This window comes from Protopterus annectens, chromosome 10.part0 (assembly GCF_019279795.1).
Source record: "Protopterus annectens isolate FY-2018-M chromosome 10.part0, PAN1.0, whole genome shotgun sequence".
NCBI lineage: Eukaryota > Metazoa > Chordata > Ceratodontiformes > Protopteridae > Protopterus > Protopterus annectens.
The window spans coordinates 1,770,269,577-1,770,287,887 of NC_056744.1; the positions used below are offsets into that span (position 1 = coordinate 1,770,269,577).

Below are 18,311 nucleotides of genomic sequence, written 5' to 3' on the forward strand. Positions count from 1 at the left end.
ACATACATGGACATGCTGGAGGGGCATATTCCTAACTTCGTGAGAGGCTCCCTTCACTCTGTAATGAGCTCACTACTGGTCAGGGCGAGTCCTCATTGACTCTCTTCCATAGGAATGATGTCTGGATGAGTGGATGGAGATCATAGTTGTACCCCTCAGGTATCACTTCTATATCGCTGTTAGAACGAGGCACAGTATACTAAAGTCGGACAAGGGCATAGCAGCATAACTTGTGATTGGGTGGCAAAAGACAAACTTACATTCTACTAGGCTTACACCAATGCCCTAGGGCAAATAGCCTAAAAGTGAACCTGAACTATTTCATTCTCAACTGTTCAAGCTCATTGCACAGAGTGAAGGGAGCCTCTCAGTTAGGAATTTGCTCCAGCATGTATCCATGTATGTTCTATTCAGTCGCTTGCCGCTTGCTCCAGAGGTGACCTTTCGCTCTAACATACAAGGCCATATCAAACCCAGATTTGATGAATATGCTTCACCTAAAAAATCTAGATCCCATCAGAGCCACAAGGGCGGGAGGACTTAAACCTATCGTAAGCACGACTATTAATACGGACATGCTGGAGGGATGAATTCATCACCCCAAACACTCCCTATGCTGTGGAACAAAATCACGGTATATGTGAGGCAGAGCACCCTCGCTGGCCTTTGTTCAAGAGAAATCTTTGACCAATGGATGGGGTGAGTCGCAGATATACCCCCAGGGGGATTACCTCAGTGTCACTGCTCGACAGAGTACAGCAAAATAATGGGTATGGTTCCCCATGCACTAAAGGGGTGGCGTGAAGTCACAAAGCGATGGGCTGAGGCATAAATGCCCTCAGGCAGATAGCCTAGTATGAACCCTATGAACATGTGTGTACTGCTATAGTACACTTCTGCCATATGTTGCATGTGTGTGTGTTGTGGGGATGCACAGGTGTGGCTAGACTACGTCTGCACAGGTGACACGTCTGACACATTCTGGTGTTCATCCATACATACTGGATGTGTAAGCTGCCATCAACCCTGTGATGTGGACACACATTACTCAGCCTGGATATACATATCTGAGAACAACACCACAAGCTACGTACACTACCTTGCTATGTATGCATGTTATTACACAGTTATTCAGTAGTTATGACAGTGATGCTATCCATGTACAGCCCACTGGGCCAGTGGAAGCCACAACACACACCGCCAGCACCTTGCATATGCTTACCACAGACATCCCACATACTGCATGTACTGTGCACACAGTTATCTTAACCCAGAACAACTGCACACCACTTATTAATCACCTGTCAGTGGACTCAGATACAGGCATATTGTATAACAATAGTAGGAGGCTACTGCAGCACAGGGCAGATTCACATGACGGAAGAGCATCTGTTGTCTGCAGTGTTAAGATGCTTCACATTCACCAAATGCACAGATATTGCCAACATTGTTGCAGACAGTTTAGGTGCAGGTACCCCCCATAGTCCTACACCGTGTTATTAGTTATCCCAGATGATCTGCATAACCTCCTATCCTCTCACATGTCGGGTGAGAGCCACCCTCATCATTGCAGAACACATATCATCACTGTTGCACGAAATGGTATCCCTGGATGTGTGCTACTGTATTTCACCCCTGGAGGACATAGCACCACGCGACAGACTGATATTAATCCTGGCCATACTACAGGATATGCACCTGAACAGTGCCATACATACACAGTGGTCCCACACCAATGAGGAGGAACCTCTACTGACCCTGGGAACTACTGCATCATATGCACAACTGGCCTTGTGTTCAGCTATGGAAGTGTTAGTTGGTGGCCCACATGTACAACAATATTACATATGTTTATATTTCATGACTATCTACACACAACCTATCTCATGGACATACCTATAGATAGTGAACTATGATACATTTGAGGTGTCACAGTATACACAGGATTAACCTGCTACTTTGCATTACCTGTGTTTGTGGCAGCTGTTGCTATCGTGCCAGTGGTGCTGCTTTACTTGCTGCTTCCTCCTTGCTGCTTGCTGCTGATTTTGCTGCTAAGCAGTCTAATATTTGTTTGGTTGTTTGGTTGTTTGGTTGTTTTCTCTGTCTCTCTCTCTCTCTCTTTATCACGTAGTGTTTGTGCAATGAATGTCATGTGCGTATGAGTGCAGTGTGGGAACTCAATGCTTTTTGTAGGTATCTGCATAGGTCCATGTGATGGCCTCTGCACCAATTGTAAGAGCAGCATTTGCTAATTGCATGCAGCTGGGTGTGTAAAAATTGCATGTGTCTCACTAACGATTTCAGGACACTGCTATAAAGGGTATGTGAGATAGGCGCAATTGCCACTTTCAGTTGTAGGGCGTAAGACCATGCTGGTATGCTGTTGACAGTGTTTTGTGAGTGTGAAGGTTGGTTACATCTACCATGCTTCATGCTGTGTTGTAGATTCAGGTTGCTGCATTTATCTTGCCTTGTTCCCTATAGTGAGTGTGTATGCATACTGGACCACCTACAACTATATGTCATATGTATTGCTATATAAATATATATATCTGTGTACATATACATACTTTCATATATATGTACATTAGCTGACATTATTGGGTACAAGCTAACAATTAGCAGGGCTGTTTCTGTTAACACTACACTAGTATGGGAACCCAGTAAATGGGACTATAAAAGTCTGCATGACATGCTTTGGGTAGTAGACATACTATATTGCCTTTATCTTCATTCCTACTATTACATGTTCCACTTATTTAGCACTATATTCCTGTATGAGAGTCATGGCTTAGTGGTAGGTCATACAGACTAGTGTTACAATGGTCTTGTGGTAGGGCCTACTAGTATGCTCATATTCTGCTTTTGAGTTGAGTATAGGGCCTATCAATCAAAGTGCTGGAGCACCTTTAAGCAGTTAAAGGGCTTAGTAGGTCCTACAGGAGCCAGGCTGTGTTGCAGATTCTGGTTGCTGCATATATCTTCACTGTTTCCTGTAGTGAGTGTGTATGGCTACTGAGACCTACAATTATTTCATATGTATTAATATATATTTATATATATGTATGTGTAGATAAACATACCTTCACATATGTACATTACCTTACGTTACTATGTACAAGCTAACAGGTAGCAGGGCTGTTTCTGTTCACACTGACCTAGTATGGGAATCCAGTAATTTGGCCATTAAAACTCTACCTGACATGCTTTAGATAGTACATCTCCTATATTGCCTTTATACTGATTCCTACTATTACATGTTATATTTATTTTAGCACTGCATTCTTGTAAAGCAGGCATGGCTTAGTGGTAAGTCATACAGACTAATGTTACCAAGGTCCTGGGTTCGAGACTGACAGTGGGAATTTATTTTTCTTAGCAAACTTTCAAACTGAGTACAGGACCTGTCAATCAAAGTGCCATAAAGGCACTTTTAAGCACTAAACCAGGTCTGCACTGTTGGGAGACTCACGCATACACACTGGGCGGTGAGCTATTAACACAAGCACCCACGCTTAATTTCTTTGAAAGAAAAGAAAAGGTGACAGGAGAGTGGTGAAAAAGGGGTCACAAAGAGGGTAAGACAGTAGGGAAACAAAGCGTGGGATTTGCAGGAGGATATAGGTAAGGCCCATAGATGCCCATGTCTTTGGCAGCAACACCTGTGCATTTCCATGTATTTTGGTGAGACATTGGGAACCTTTCACCCGAGAGAGGTGTCAGGACAACATTAATATTTGTTGTAGAGCCAATTGTAATTAACTGTTTCAATGTCAAGCAGACATGTGTGCGACATGGACAGCTATGTATGGGGCGTAATTCTTTTGTGGGTACAGAGTGCCCTTTTTTTTTTTTTTTCAGGTGAGAGTGGTATGTCAGGTGAAGGAAGTCGGTATAGCTGGGAGGTAGGTTGGGTAGGTTAACAGACAAGACAGACAAGACGCATACAGGGGCGTGTATGACACGTGGGGGGATTACACAATTGACGGGGACAGAGGTTGGGATATCCAAGATGCATGAGCCCACAGATGGCAACAGTGGAACTGATATCCCCACCCATAGGCAGTTGCCACTGTTCCTTCACAGCCCAGGACGGGGCTGTGCTGGGGGCTGTGGCGGGCAACGGCCGGGCCAAGTAGCTGTGCCACATGAGCCTCAAGCTGGTAGGGGCCCAAGTACAGTGTCTTGGATCTCCTTCGCACCACAGACCGGACACCGCGGAGGGTGAGTGGATGAACCTCGGCCACACTTGCAGAGGGGACCGGCCCCATCCCCTGCAGCTCTTCCACCCGAAGGTGGCACAGGCCACCCGGAGGGGGTCGGCCTGAGCACTAGTGCCAGGTGCAGGCGCCAGCTGAGGTGGGAGAGGTGGGTCCGCTGGGACCCGCCTTCCCAAGCGATCTAGGTTTGTGAGTTGTTATGTTAGTTTGCGTTAGTGGCATGTTATTCCAATCAGATTACTTGTAACAGCATGCATTGGTATTCCCATCAAACAAACACCCAGATATTAACACCATTGAACAAGGGCATATCAATATCACATGCATTATTTGAACAGAAATACACAGTCAAACAACATGCAGGGTTGATTAATGGCAACAGGCCATCAGATTTGCAGGTATGAACAGGGCACATGCACGAACAGACATGCATATATTTTTAAACGGACAAATGTCCCATGATTAATGAAATGTTCACATACCATTATTTAGTGGGTGTTGTTATATGGAATTATAGGGTTGGGCGGAGATAGAAAGTGATGACACATTCATATGTTACATTGATTTACATTTTGTATAAGGTACACAATTAAGTTGAGGCTGATGTTTCAAAATAAATTTTATTTGACTGTCAAGCTACACCTGTTACAAATACATCACTATCCTACTTATTTTGAATTTGATCAGATACATCATCCTGCTACACTTTGATGACAGGACAGGGGACAACTATGGCTGTTTAGTCTGTCAGATAATCATTCATTCTATCTGCAAATTGTTTACTGTGATCACCATATACAGCATTTGGCTAGACATTCCGGATTCTGACACACTGAAATCAGTTTGGGATATTAAGTTGTACTTCCCACATGCATTTAGTTCTGTAGAAACACACTGGGGCTACTATATTCAGGGTTATTACTACTTTATTTATTCATACATGACCTTTCTGTCACTCTCACACATCCTGCAACTTCACAGTTCAGGTTGGTACTTCTAGGCTTTGTTCACATGTTAGACTGGTGGTGATTCAAACACTTTCCAACAGCCTCACTTCTGTCATGATTCAGCATTTCAACAGGGATATATCTCACATATGACTACCTCGGATTCTAAAGCTGTACTCTTGGGACTACTGCAGGTTACACTATATTTAATTCATGGTGGGACATCTGTATTACAGCACTGTTTAATTCTATCAATTATATTTCCAGTTACACTTGCATACTGATGAACTTGTTGCAGCCATACCTGCAGACTTACAATTCCTGCTTGCACATTATATTACTTTTAATCAATACACTGCAGTGTTCTGATACATGCTACAATCGATATTTATTTACAAGTAATGGGTGGGGTTACTAACCTGCATGGTGGTGCAGCCGCACCAGCTACGGCCATACATCTCGCGATTCACAGAGCGGACACCTGCAGCTGTAATACGAAAGAAGTAATATTGGACTACACATCTCCATGAGTATCGGCCAGTTGAAATCCTTACATACATAAGCAAAATGTAACTTACTCAGTAGTGGGGCGTTGGGCATATCACGGGCCTCCTGGATCCATTCGGACAACTGGTCTTCCTTCCAGGCCAGCTTCAGGTCCGCATGGTGGTGACGGACCTGCTCACCAGTGCGTGGAATGCCAGTAGCACTGGTCAGATCACGAGCCAACTGGTCCCATGCCTCTGCCTATACGCTCCCCATGAGACCTGGCCCTGCATGAGTTGGGCCTCGTGATGATGGACAAGGAGCCAGACCATGTATCTGGACTCCTCAACGCCCTAACGCTGTGCTCGAAAGCAACGTCCCTCACCTACTCCACTCATTCTGACTGCAGGTCTGTTCTACAATCGTTTCTGCTGTGTATTCCCGCCTATGGGGCTTATATATGCTACTTTTCCCGCACATTTCTCTGATTGGCCGTTTTGGAATTGTATCTACTTCACTGAAAATGCTTTCTCATGCTCCATTCTGGATTTTATCCCATATATATGCTATTTCTGCATTTCATGGTATTGCTGTCATGGCTTAGTGGTGAAGTACCTTGACTCTAGTGCATGGTGTCCTGGGTTCAACTCTGGCAACTGACTTTTGATTTTCCTGACAGAAATGAGTTGAGGACCTGTCAATCAAACTTGCCAAAAGCACTTTTAAGCATTTAAAACCAGGTCTGCGCTTCATTTGCGGAGGTAACGCATGCACACTGGCAGTTAGCTTGTGGGAGCGCGCATAACGATGTGCGCTGGGATAAACCTTAATTGGCTAGTGACACACATGTTCAGCTAAGCACAGCTAGTTGCAAAGCGGTTTCAGCCTATTAAACCGGTCGTAGCAACGAGCATACAGTTTGCAGCTTTTAAACACTACTCAGCTACGGGCATTCCGTCTCACAGCAGCAGCTATCAGTACATTTCTGACTATTTTTATTATTGTGTTACTTCGAATATATGCTCTATTTCATTCCATTTTACAAAGGAATACATTTACATTGTACAATACTGTCAGGGGCTTTTAGTGCTTATTTACAAAAAAAAAAAAAAGTTGTTGTGGGGTTTCGAACCCTGCTTGCCTACCGAGGCCAGCAACTCTACCGCTAAGCTATTACTTCTTGGCTTACTTTGCATATTTAGTTTTATATCCTTTTCCACTGACTGCTAACTGTGATTGCACTAGTAGCACACCCACGCACACGAGCGCACACAGTAGCAAACATTTACGGGGTTTAAAAAAAAAAAAAAAGGTTTTAATTTAATTTTATAACATCTCTTCACTTTATACACTGATGGTCTATCGGGGCATGTGTTGTGTAGTGTGTTTATTCACATTTCCATGGCCTCTCTCGTGGCTGTTTACTTTCAGCCATTCTAGTCTTCCGGGGGCATGTCCGCTTGCAGGGCTTAGCCTACAGACACGCCCCCTACTCTCTTACATGGACCGTGTAAGAGTTACTAGTGTGATTCAGCATGCCTCATGCACCTCATGCATATGCATGACATGCTGACATCACACAGTTTCACTGCAGCCTCCTTGTAAGAGTTATAACTCTTACACGGAGGCTTCCTGAACCTGGCCCATAGTTTAGTAATATGTGATCAGCAGTCATACTAAATGACCATGGCTTGGAAAAGGAATCTGCTGAATGGACATTCTTCCCTTACAGACTCAAAACAAGATGTATGCAAGAGCAAAAATACAAAATCTGCTTTTAAAGAATGGACATTATTCCCTTACAGACTCAAAACAGGATGTATGCAAGAACAAAAATGCAAAATCTGCTTTTAAAGAACAATGACATGTTTTTCTGCATGGAAAAACAGGATATGACACAAGAACAGATGTTTTTTTATACAAAGATCCAAATAAAATACAGGATGTTCACACTGTCAGAAAAGCTGATCTCTGACAATGTGTTTTCTCAAAATATGTTTTTCTTCATAAAACAGGATATGCTTATCAGCATTGACATAAGAACACATGTTTCTATACACAGATTCAAATAGAATACAGGACAATGTGTTTCCTCAAAAATATGTTTTTCTACATGGACATCAGGACACTGTTACAGGATATTCACACTGTCAGAAAAGCTGGTCTCTTACAAGACATTGTTAAACAAGGAAGTTTAGTATTGTTTCTACAGGATAAGCAATTCTCCAAAATATGTTTATGCATGACTAAAAAGAGTATATAAAGAGCTGTATAAATCCAGCTATGTTAGAGGGGTATGGTAGGAACACATTTGGTGTTCTGAGGTAAATGTTATATCTCTCACATCATCTGTACTATATGAGAAGTAAAGTTGGAACAGTACTTTTAAGCTGTAACGTGTTTCCGTTTGGTTTATTATAAAAAGTTATTGGTTACTGCTCTTAAAGACAAGTGCTGCAAAGTATATTCTCTTATCAATGTATATTCTGCAAGTTTCTGTATGCAACAGACTGTGAATGCAAATATAACTAGACTTTGAATTTTAGCAGAATCCAGCCAGCAAGACTGAGTGTCTTAAGAAGGTTTCAAATCCATCCCACAGCAAGAAGCAGCAAGCAGTAAGCAAGTAAATCTCAAAATATTTTTTCAATGGCGAGGCAGCTGAGTGACTAGCACCATATAATTTTTTCAACTTGAGCCAACCCAGCTTGATTTCATCAACGGCAGGTCATGCCTACTCAGCTTGGTGGACTTCCTTGAAAAGGTCACCAGACCAATAGATGAGGGGAAAAAGTTTCACACTGCCTACCTTGACCTGGCCAAGGCATTTGACACAATACCGCACTTGGGCATTGTTGACAAACTTAGGTATAAACCCTTATGTCACTGGTGGAAATCCAGTGGTTCACAGACAGGCCTCAGGGCTTAGAACTGGGGAGTATACCTCTACGAAGAGGCCAGTTACCAGCAGAGTCCCATAGGGATCAGTCCTTGAACTGCTCCTTTTTTGGCATTTTTGGCCTCTGACTGACCAAAACTTTCAGATGATTGCAAATTAGGAGCAGTCACAGAATCGCCACAGACACAAATGTTCTTCAAAAGGGCTGACACAGACAAATAACTAGTGTCAAAGCCATAGACTAAAATTAAATGCCTAGAAATGCATAATAATATCCTTTGGGAAGTCATCCTCTCCTGGTAACTATTATATTGACAGTACACCTCAAAGAGATGATCCAGTAGTCAGGGACTTGGGAACACACTTAGACATCATATGTCTGCAGTACTGAGGAAATCTTTCTGTGTTGTACAACTTAGAATGAAAGTTATGGCATCTAGATCCAAAAAGGTCATTGTTCCACTGTATTTGGCATTCATCAGACATATCATTGAGTAGAATACTCCATTCAGTATGCACCTAACCAGGCATTTCCAACAAAGGTTCCTCACTAAAATAATACAGGACATAACTAAAATGTCCTGTGCAGATAGCTTCAAAGCTCTAGCTCTGTATTTTGTTTCCTACAGACTGTTGAGAGGTGATCTATGTCTGGCATAGAAGGCATTGTTAAACCTCACTCTGATGAACCTCCTGCATGTCTACAAAACAACCAGCACCAGAATTATGCATTCCAAATATTTAAACTTTGCATGTGATATAACTAGGACCTGCTGGAGAGACATGTATTTTTCCCAGAGACTACCCCTTCTCGAACAGGCTCCCCATTCATGTAAAGCAGAGTTCCTCCTTAACCTAGTTCAAGTGTAAATTGGACAGTTGGATGGGAGCTAGGAAATTCATCCCTAGCATGATGCCAATGTCTCTAATGGACAAAGGCAGCCTGTAAATAGTTCATCTCCCTGGAACCTGCTTGTAAATGTTTCCTCTCCCAAGCCCCTGCATACCAAGGGAACCAGAACTTGTCAACAATTTGGGATGCACGGTTTAAAAAGGCCTCAGTGGTCATTTGCCGAGTACACACCTATGAACCTATGCAATAGGTTTATATATACACACACACATATATATATATATATATATATATATATATATATATATATAAATATACAATATATATCTATATATATATATATATCTATATCTATATATATATATATATCTATATCTATATATATATATATATATATATATATATATATATATATATATACATATATATATATATATATATCTAGATAGATATAGATATATATATATATATATATATATATATATATAAATAAATATACGGGTCTATATCATATTCTCGAAAGCCAACAATGTGGAATCTGACATTGTCGGCACGAGAATATTGAACGCTCAGAATCTCGAGCATGTAAACGGAAATCTCCGTAAGGGGAGATTTCCATTTACTGCAATGTACTGCAGTCTCGGAATTGGTATATTTAAGTAGCGGGGGGCGGAGGGGGCTTGCCCCCCTTGCTTAAACCCATTAGGGTACTTTTTTATTTATTTATTTATTTTTTGTCTTTTTATAAGGTCAACGTTTGAAGACATCGACCATATGGTGTTGACTGTATGTTGTTCGATGTTTTCAACCTTCGATCTTATAATATAGACCCAAATATACATTATATATATATTTATATATATATATATATATATATATATATATATATATATATATATATATATATATATATATATATATGCAAATATTATATATATATATATATATATATATATATATATATATATATATATACATATATATATATATATATATATATATATAGATATATGTGTGTGTGTGTGTGTGCATGCATATATATCTATATATATATCTATATATCTATATATATATATATATATATATATATATATATATATATATATATATATGTGCATGCATACATATATAATATTTGTGTGTTGCCTATGTGTGTATGTGTCTATGTCTAACAGACCAAGGCAACTGCAAGTCATCGAATGGCAACTGACTCAGAAAAACTTTTTGATCAGCAGTAGATCGAAACAACAAAAATAAAAGAACCCCAGCTAATTATCAACTCTGAGACTGCACTACAGTGCACCCAGTTCTCACTGTACTGTGATCTTGCCAAAACAACTGCCATCACATTCAGTCAGCTGCTTTTCAATCAGCAGTGTCAGCAGTTTCCCTGGTTCGAGAAGTTGCTGTTCAACAACCTGTTGGAAAACCATATGTGCATGTGTTTGTGCATATGCATATGCATATATATATATATATATATATATATATATATATATATATATATATATATATATATACGGTTATAGGTTGGTACTAGGCTATCGGCCCTAGGGCCTATACAAGCCTAGCCATAACAGTTCCCTGGCTATTTCCAGTAGGGTGACTGACGTGATCCCTGGAGTGAATTTCCTTTCTTCCATCCAATGATCAAGGTTTCTATTGAGGAGAGCCAAAGAGGCACTCTGCTTGACATGTATGGGCAGTCTGTTCCAGAGTCTGGGGAGTCTCTGGGTCAGGAACCTATCCCACCAGCATGTTTTGTTTATTGTAATGACAAGGTTTAGATCCCTGGAGCATGTGGCTCTGAGGGATTGGGATTTCTTTAAGTGTAGCAGGTCCAACAGCTCTGGGTTTGACATGGCCTTGTATGTTAAGCAGAGATTGCCTCTGAGTAGACAATATGCAACAGGGTATAGCTGGAGTTTTTTAGGCGGTCAGCATAGGGCATCTGCTTTAGACCTGTGATTCTTTTAGTGAGTTATTTCTGCGGCCTTTCCAGTTGTTGCAGGTGTCTTGAGAGGTACATACCAAATGGGGTGTTGTATTCTATAATGGGTCTAATGAGGGATGAGTACAGTGGGACAATGACCTCCTTTTTTCTGGATGAAAAGCCTTTATTGATGAGGTGTGTACATAGAAGGATTTCCTGACTGTTGTGGTGAGGTGATGGTGATATTTAAGGTAAGACCACTGTCCACCTGTGTCCCTAAGTCTCTTATCACACTTTCGGTGTTTAGTGTACTGCCACCTATATGGTAATTCACGGGTACATGTTTTTTCCCAAAGGGGATAACTATACATATCTTGGCATTGAGCGTGATCCCATGGCTTTGGCACCAAGCATCTGTTTCTGTAAGGCCCTTTTGTAGAGTATCCACATCATTTGGAGATTCAGTAATGGCTCCCAGTTTGCAGTCACCTGCGAACTTTGTTAGCCAGAGTCCCTTAGTATTGGCCTGTACGTCAGAGAAGTAGATGCCAAACAAGAGTGGTCCCATGACTGAACCCTGAGGTACTCCACTTGTCACTTGTCTGGAGCTGGATTTGGAGTCAGCTACTTTTACAGTGTGGGTTCTGTCAGTAAGCCAGTTTGTAACCCATCGAGTGATATAGGGATTAATGCCCAGCTTTGTAAGTTTATCTATGATTCCAGAGTGGGGATGGTGTCAAAGGCCTTGGTGAGGTCCAGATAGGCTGTGTGGACCGCCTTACCCTCATCCACAGCTCTGGAGACTGATTTGAAGAAGTCAGTCAGGTTCAGGAGACAAGATCGACCCTTCACAAGCCCAAACTGTGTGGGGTCCAGTGTTTGAAGGTTGCCAATGTCTTTGTTTATAAGTTCCATGTTAATACATTCCATGGCCTTGCAAATCAGGCTCATCAGAGTGATGGGGCAGTAGTTCTCGGGATCCAAGGTGGATCCCTCCTTGTGGAGTGGAATTACTGTAGTTGTGCGCCACTCAGTGGTCACGAAACCTAAGGTGAGGCTACGATTAAACATGACACACAGGTGAGGTGCCAGTTCATTTTGTAGTTCATGTAGTACACAGCCCGGGATATGGCAATCTGTATGAGCGGGCACTTTTTTCCCTTTTGTTTGCAAGATCATGGTACAAAAGGTCTAGGAATTAACCCTTTACCCTCTCTTATGCACTCTTACAGGGCATGTGGGGGCCTGCATTTTGTTTTTTTCATTTTAGATTTACTCTGCAAATATTGATCTTTTTGTGTTCACTCTTTGGACCATTCAGAAATTTATATATATATATATATATATATATATATATATATATATATATATATATATATATATATATATATATATATATATGTGTGTGTGTGTGTGTGTGTGTATGTATCTGTATCTGGAAATAGGTGAATTTTTTTATACACATTCTCATTAAAAACACTAACATTGAAAAAAATCACACACACACACCTTTTGCCCGCTGTACCCCCACATGGGAGACTGTGTCTTCCATACCCCCTGCTACTGAAGTATGCCAAAGCTGAGATCACACAATGGGGAAAGTGGGAATATCTTACTACCCCCCGAAGTACGATCTTGGTCCATCCCTCATACCCAGAGCTACTTATACATACTAGCTTTGAGATTACACAGAACTAGTGACCTATATCTTATTACCCACTAATGTGGGATCTCAGTAAAACTATTTGAATAGCCTAACATTTGACTAGAAAGAATATCGACCAAATAACCAGCACGCAGTATATGGGTGTATTCATATAGATTGAATTCACCCATCTTCGACATGCTGAATATAGATGTCTTTACATCAAAACTGTGCATATAGACAAGCAGCTATGGATATGCAGAGAACCAGCCTTGGCACATGCAACACACACACACACACACACACACACACACACACACACACACACACACACACACACACACACACACACACACACACACACAGACAGACACAGACAGACACACACAGACACACAGACACACACAGACACACACAGACACACACACACACACACACACACACACACACACACACACACACACACACACACACACACACACACACACACACATATGTCTAGGGCCAGTTTAGAGTCTCCAATCTTCCTACAGCATGTCTTTGGGATGTGGGAGGAAACCGGAGCCAAAGGGAGAAGCAGCTACAGAGAAAAACAATCTGTAAGCAGCAGTAGAGAATGAAAAAATGTAAGTGCAGTGTTACCAGAGAGGATGGGGAAAAAGTGTTTTAGGCAGGAGAAAATGTAGGGAGTATGACTAGGAAGGAGAAAGGTGAGGAAAAAGGTCCAGGTTCGGTAGCAATTAATGGGAGAAATAGACAATTTTGTGAAATAGCATGTTAATAGGTTAATAGTGCCACCTACTGGCAATAGGAGGAAAAGCAATACTGGGAAGGGTACTTTATCATAGGTTCATGGGTTCATAGGTAGGTACTAGGCTATTGGCCCTAGGGCCTATACAAGCCTAGCCAAAATGTACCCTGGCTTTTGCCACCCAAGAAAATTATTTTCCTGTGCCCCTGTCAAGCAGAACCACAGAAGTGATTCCTGGGGTGAATTTCCTATTACCCATCCAATCATCAAGATTTTTCTTGAAGAGTGCTAATGAGGAGCTCTGTTTGACATAGATAGGTAGTCTGTTCCAGAGTATGGGAAGTCTCTGGGACAGGAATCTATCCCTCCAACATGTTCTGTTTATTGTAGTGACAAGGTTTAAGTCCCTAGAGCGTGTAGCTTGGAGGGATTGGGATTTCTTTAAGTGGAGCATGTCCAACAGCTCTGGGTTTGACATAGCTTTGTATGTTAGGCAGAGATCGCCTCTGAGTAGGTGATATGGCGTAGTAAAGCTGGAGTTTTTGAGGCGGTCTCGTAAGGCATCTGTTTGAGGCCAGTAATCCTCTTTGTGAGGTATTTTGCGGCCTTTCCAGTTGTTGTAGCTGTCTTGTGAGGTACATACCAAAAGGGGCGTTGTACTCTATAATGGGTCTAATGAGTGATGAGGAGAGGGGAACAATGACCTTTTTTTTTCTGGATGAGAAACCTTTTGTGATGAGGTGTGCCACATAGAAGGATTTCCTGACCACTTTGGCGATGTGATTATCAAAGGAGAGACTACTGTCCACCTGTGTCCCAAGGTATCTTATCACACTTTCGGTGTTAAGTAGACTACCGCCTATGTGGTAGTTCATGGGTACAGAATTTTTAACAAAGGGGATGACAATGCACTTTTTGGCCTTGAGATTGAGACCATGTCTTTGACACCAGGCATCTGTCTCAGTGAGGCCCATTTGTAGGATGTCCACATCGTTAGGAGTTTCAATTATGGCTCCTAGTTTGCAGTCATCTGCGAATTTAGTTAGCCAAAGACCTTCTGTGTCTTACCTATCATGAGAGCCTGATAAAGTATTTGGAGAGGGAGAGAAAATAAATAAAAGTAATTGGGCAAGGGGGGGGGAGCGAGAGGGCGCACAGGCTGTCGTCGGCTGCTTAATCACAAGCTGTAAATGCACTGGTGAAGAGTAATTACTTTAAACTGTATAACAAAATGTCTGGTATAGGGCTACATACACTGTGTCTTAGGTACTTGAGGGATAAACCGCATCGAGGGTGAGCTGAGCACTTTAGGCATCTTCAGTTCTTTACTATTTGAAGATACCCAGGTAAAAAACACTATCTTTTGCAAGACTCAGAGTGGAGGACCTGGGGAAGAAGGACTGTGTCTTAGGTACTTGGGGGATAAACTGCACCAAGGGTGAGCTGAGCACTTTAAGCGTCTTCGGTTCTTTACTATTTGAAGATACCCAGGTAAAAAACACTATCTTTTGCACAACTCAGAGTGGAGGACCCGGAGTAGAAGGACTGTGTCTTAGGTACTTGGGGGATAAACTGCACTGAGGGCAAGCTGAGCACTTGAGGCATCTTTGGGTCTTTACTATTTGAAGATACCTAGTTAAAAACACTATCTTTTGCAAGACTCAGAGTGGATGACCTGGGGTAAAAGGCAGGAGGTGCAACGAGTAGCCAGACCACAGAACCACGTGGAGAGAGTGGTTTGTCTTTTCGGCTTTTCCCAGTTAGGGTCGCCACAGAGGAACTCCAGTCCACTAATGATTGGCAGTCAATTTTTATGGTGCCGAGTTGCCAGCCCGACACCCAACCTTCAGCGAAGGCACACCCATTCACGCATGACTTTCGGAGGCCACTCAACCGCACGGAGGACATGCAGACTCCACACAGAAGGAACTCCAGCTGAGAATCGAACAGGAGAACCTTTTGCTGTGAGGCAACAATGCTACCGCTGTATGTATATATATATATATATATATATATATATATATATATATATATATATATATATATATATATATATATATATATATATATATATACATATATATATTGTGTGTGGGGGGTGGGGATATAAAATATATATTTATATAAATATCTATGTAAAATCCATTAACTTTGACATTTATTAACACTGATACAAAAACATCTAAAAGGAAATGCGTAGATTAACAGATCTCAAATGTAAAAAAAAACACAGACCTACACCAAGAGAAAAAGGAAAGCCAAAGCTTTTCCATTCAGTAAAAAAAAAAAACTAACAGTGCCTTCATACATACTTTATCTGAGTAGTGATACTGTAAGGTAATGTGTAGGGTTGGGCTTAGGAGCAACAGTTGGGTTTAGTACACATGAGTAACAATGGACTGCTGGGGGGTTCCTATCTTTATCTGTCTGTCTCTCCATACATACACTCGTATATATTATTTTGTGTGTCCGTGTGTGTCAGTGTGTAGAGACAAAGTAAGAAGCCCCCTGTCCATTTGTACTTGTATGTGTTAACCCCAACCCTATTCTTGCCACTGTCCCTTACCCCAGCCCTGTGTGTTTTGTGTGTGTGTGTGTGGGGGGGCTGTGTTTATGATGTTGGCTGCACTGCAAACTCCCTTTTCTTAATAAATGTGCTGATGGTAAAATTATTGAGTTCTAATAAAGTGTGCCATTAAGTGCTGAAAGTCACAAGGAACATTTCTAAGCATCTTTTTTTGCATTTTTAGTCTTACTGTGGCTTTCTTTTACTTGGAAAAGTTGATTAACTCCTATAATTTTACTTACAGCTGAAGATGGTTCAGGACCAGCTAAAGACATAGAAACATTGGAACCCAAAGCTGATGCCATCTCAAGCATGCCTCAATACACATGGGATGATTGTGCTTATGAAGTTTTAAAACAATTGAATTTACTTGAGTATCATAACAGAACACTTTCACTACAGAATGTTCTAGCAGTTAGTTCTAAATCCCTGGAAGGATGTGCACCTAAGTCATTAGAAGATCTTCCATGGTATTTTCTTTATAAGGTAATGAGGTCTGATTCTAATGCAGTCAATATAAAATGTAGTTCTGATGTTCTGCAGTCTGACAATTCAGATTCCAAATCTGACACAGATGATGATATTATGACTGGTACCCATCCATCAGTTACCTGGATCCATCCATTAGATTTAATAGTCTCAGTGTTTCTCTGTTCAAATCCTTTGTTACAAACGGAGCTCATGGTAAAAATGTCTGCATGTCAGTTTGCATTGCCACTCTTACTACCCAAGTGGAATAACAGTTGTACCTTCCTTCTGTGGGCAATCCGTTCAATTATAAAGAAGTGGTGCCCCAAAGTCACAGAAAACAATACATTTCTGGAAGAAAATATACCCCGGGATTCATGAAGCTCGTGTAAAGGCCTCTTGATGATTGCAGTGAATAGCCCGGCCCGTAGTAGTGCCATATGCATAGTAATGAGTGCGTACCGCGCCCGCAACCACCGAGACACGTGCGTGGGTTGCGTGAGGCGGGCCCAAGTAGGATGGAGTCTGAGTAGGCGTGGATTGAAGCGGCGGGCAATGAGCAACCTAAAGTGCTGACTGCCACAGTCCACCCAGAATAGAAATGGCACCAGCCATGGCCGCGTGCAGAATGAAATGCCGCCAGAGTATGCAACAAAGTACCCGTCCCCAACTAAGCGGAGAAGCAAACAAAACCCACGAAGCCGAAGTGTACCTGTCCAAGGAACAAAGGATCTGGATCACAGACATGCGTGTTAAGTCCCACAATGCACTGTGAGTGTGCATACCCAGAGAAGGTGTACCGCATGCATGCCAATGGCCGCGCTCCCGACATATGGAGTAGCGACCAAAGATTTACCACCTGTCCCACTTTGCGAGGGCAGTCCCCCCATGCGGCAGTTGTGTCTCCGAAAAAATATTAAAAACGGCAAATGCGCTAAGATTGTAGGACATAATCATATCCGTATATTAGGTAATGGGTGCATGAAATAGTTATTACCGCATGACTTCAAAATACCTAAATGTCACAAGAAACAGAATAAGCACCCAAAATGCTACAACAATAAGCTTCTATTAAGGCAAACAAGTGAAGTTCTATGCCATGTAGTGACTTGATGGTAGGTATGTATCGGCCTGTAAAAATATGACGTGAGTCGACAATGTCCCACCTTGTCCATTGGAAAATGTGGCAACCCCTAGTAGCGACATGGGCACGGCCACCAGGGTCAGCAGCTGTCCCACCTTGCTATGGACAGTCCTCATTGGACAGTTGTGTCCCGCAAAAAGCGAAACATGGCAAATGACCTGAGATATCCGTGCAAAACTATTCCCTCAATATACCTGTAATAGTAGCATAAAACATATATTTTGTATATGAAACACATACATGGCATAAGAAACCGAATAAAGGAACCCAAATGCTACAGAATAAGTGTATATTATGGCAAAAAGTGAAGTTCTGTCAACCCTACTTGCTGTGGGTATGTGTTGTCCTGCAAAACTGATGTGTCACAAAAGATGTCCCACTATGGGCATTGGAAAA

At 41.7% G+C, this 18,311-nt stretch overlaps 1 protein-coding gene across 1 annotated transcript in view; it reads left to right on the plus strand.

Moving 5' to 3' along the window:
* Positions 1-18,311, plus strand: part of LOC122814485 — a 288,085-nt gene that overhangs the window by 4,792 nt on the left and 264,982 nt on the right. Inside the window, 1 exon segment of the mRNA XM_044087060.1 lies at positions 16,548-17,065. Within this exon segment, the coding sequence (XP_043942995.1) occupies positions 16,548-17,065 (518 nt within the window).